The sequence below is a fragment of the Opisthorchis viverrini genome (assembly GCF_000715545.1).
Source record: "Opisthorchis viverrini unplaced genomic scaffold opera_v5_381, whole genome shotgun sequence".
Classification (NCBI taxonomy): domain Eukaryota; kingdom Metazoa; phylum Platyhelminthes; class Trematoda; order Opisthorchiida; family Opisthorchiidae; genus Opisthorchis; species Opisthorchis viverrini.
Window position 1 is genome coordinate 136,251 of NW_008752041.1, and position 2,351 is coordinate 138,601.

The 2,351-nt window shown below is 48.9% G+C and overlaps 1 protein-coding gene across 1 annotated transcript in view; it reads right to left on the reverse strand.

Annotated features, from left to right (window-relative positions):
* The window catches only part of T265_15191 (hypothetical protein), a gene marked incomplete at both ends in the record, with an annotated part of 8,026 nt that extends 7,821 nt beyond the window's left edge, over window positions 1-205 (reverse strand). Inside the window, one exon of the mRNA XM_009176989.1 lies at window positions 15-205. Coding sequence (XP_009175253.1) covers window positions 15-205 — 191 coding nt within the window. The remainder of the gene's footprint in view (window positions 1-14) is intronic.
* Window positions 206-2,351: the final 2,146 nt, after the last annotated feature.

The window sequence follows — 2,351 nt, forward strand, 5'->3', positions numbered from 1 at the left end:
GAGGCCAGCTGAACTGCTCTTCGAAGTGTTCGGCCCATCTCTCCAGTCGACGTTTTTGCGAGTGAATTAATGAGCCATCTTTCTCACTTATCGTTTCGCTGACCGTTGCTCTCCTAGGGCCAATCGATCGTATCAGTTGATAAAGGGCACGGCTGTTTCCGTAGCAGAAGCCTTTTCCATCTCCCTTCGATTCGATATCCACCAGAGCTGATTTGGACTATCGGTCGTTCATGCGTGTTGTTCGCCGTAACGGTCGCCTTCTAATCGCCAGACACAACATTCTCCCGAGCTTTCGATATCCACCAGAGCTGATTTGGACTATCGGTCGTTCATGCGTGTTGTTCGCCGTAACGGTCGCCTTCTAATCGTCAGTGATAACACAACATTTGCATGAGCTGCGTACGTCTGAATGGCAAGTGTACGCTGAAAACCGATAATCATATCCCCAGAAGGCACATCAGGTGTTTGGCTTGTTGAGGTGTTTTAGGTCCTCCTTGAAAAAATCCGCGACTATGTCGGGAAAAAATATGGAACGGATTTAATATGTGATGATACACGGGTCCTATGCGAAAAACTGAGCCGCGTGGATTACACAGGTTGTCATCCCCATGGTATCCGAGGGGTATTGCACTCATTTAGACCCCGGATGTCTGATTCCGATTATTGTAGTTTGAATGCTATGTCGTTTACTTCCGTCCACAAGCGCGGTTTGTTTTCGCAGTACGATTATGATATTTAGCCAAATTCGAAGTATCAGTGTAACGGACGTAGTACCCACCAACAGGATCCGGTAATCACCTACTGTAATGGTGTCCGTCGGAGTGTGTTCTACTTGTTTATCCGAAGTGAGTCACAGGAGTATTATGATGTTGCATTGGAAGATTTTGCACGAATGCGATCCCCGGTGAATATTGCTCGAACGACTGTGATTGGTAAGGATAAGTCACAGTCCTGTAGCCTGAAGGTAGCAAAGCCCAACGCCGCTGTTGTTGTTTGTTCTTTTCATGTATTACAAAGCTTCAAAGCCAGGATTAATAAGCTTAAGGAAGTGGCTCGTTCGGATAAAGAGGTTTTGTTTACCTGGCCCAAAAGAATGGTGCACTGTAGGGAAGTGAGCGTGTTTGAGGTTTATGCCACAGCATCAGAAGCCGGAACCGGGAGTGCTGGTCGTATCTCGGCGAGCATTGGTTAACCAACCCGATTACTTGAACAAAGCCTGCTCGGAAGCATGCTGTTGCTCTTGGTAATGGAACCGCTAACCGGGTCGAATCTGCAAGCATGTACATTAGGTAAAAACTTACCGAGTCTTCCTCGTTGCTCACCTGTGTTCAGGCCATAATTAACGGCAATGAGCAATTAGAAGCCCATTACAAAAGATTAGTAAGCGTCCCACTTGTGCGTGGCCAACCACAAGATGCGACGGTGCCATCTCATTCAGAGGAGCGAGATGGCCCAAGAGATTAGAGCGCGAATTTACTGACCGGAAGGTCCGTGGTTCGAACCCGAACTCTGCCTCTCGACTTCCCCTGTCAAGGCTTGGGCAGCCTGGCAGTATCCAAGCCCTCGTCCTTCCTTCGGGTGGCATGGTAGCTAAGCATTGAAAGGGTGCTACGGCTGGACGATTATTATTGTCTCATTTAGAGTGTTTGGGCCGGCTAACACCATACGCCCGGGAAATGGTTCGTCCAACCACAGAAAAAGTGTGGAGTTCACCCGCAGTACACAATCGTACCTGGTTTTTCGCGACGGCGGTCAGCTAAAGTTGAGAGAACCCTTTACGAGCTCATGGTTGTTGCTGTGTCGTCATGTTGCCCTTGCTGCCGAGTACCATGGCCAGGCGCTGATTCCGTAGGATGAGGCTAGCAGGTGACTGTTGCCACTGATCGACCATCAGCTACTGTTTCTGATAATAGTGTATTGGTACAGACTGCCCCTAAAAGCAAATAATCTAAGCTGAGTGTTTTGCTCGAAATATCTCATTGGATATTTGTTAGGCAGTGGTCCGCCTGGGTTTGTCTGATTTCGATGCTTGCTGTCGCTCCTTGCGAACGTTTGCTGAGCAGGTTTGCGCAGATCCTGTGCGAAGCTGCGTGTTATCTACGGAAGGTGACACAGGAGCACCAGGGATCGAATTGCTGGCATCCATATTTTTGCGTCCGTAAGATATCCTCGCTATCCGTAAACGCGCCTGTGAGATGCAACGATCAACATAGCACCACCAACGCCACCACACGCAGGCGCGGCTGGAATAGTCCTTTCCCGTTTCACGAGGACATTATGACTGGGCTGGACGAGACCTTCGATCTGCGAGATGACAACTATTACCCGCTGTGTATAAAGTTGCCTGATCA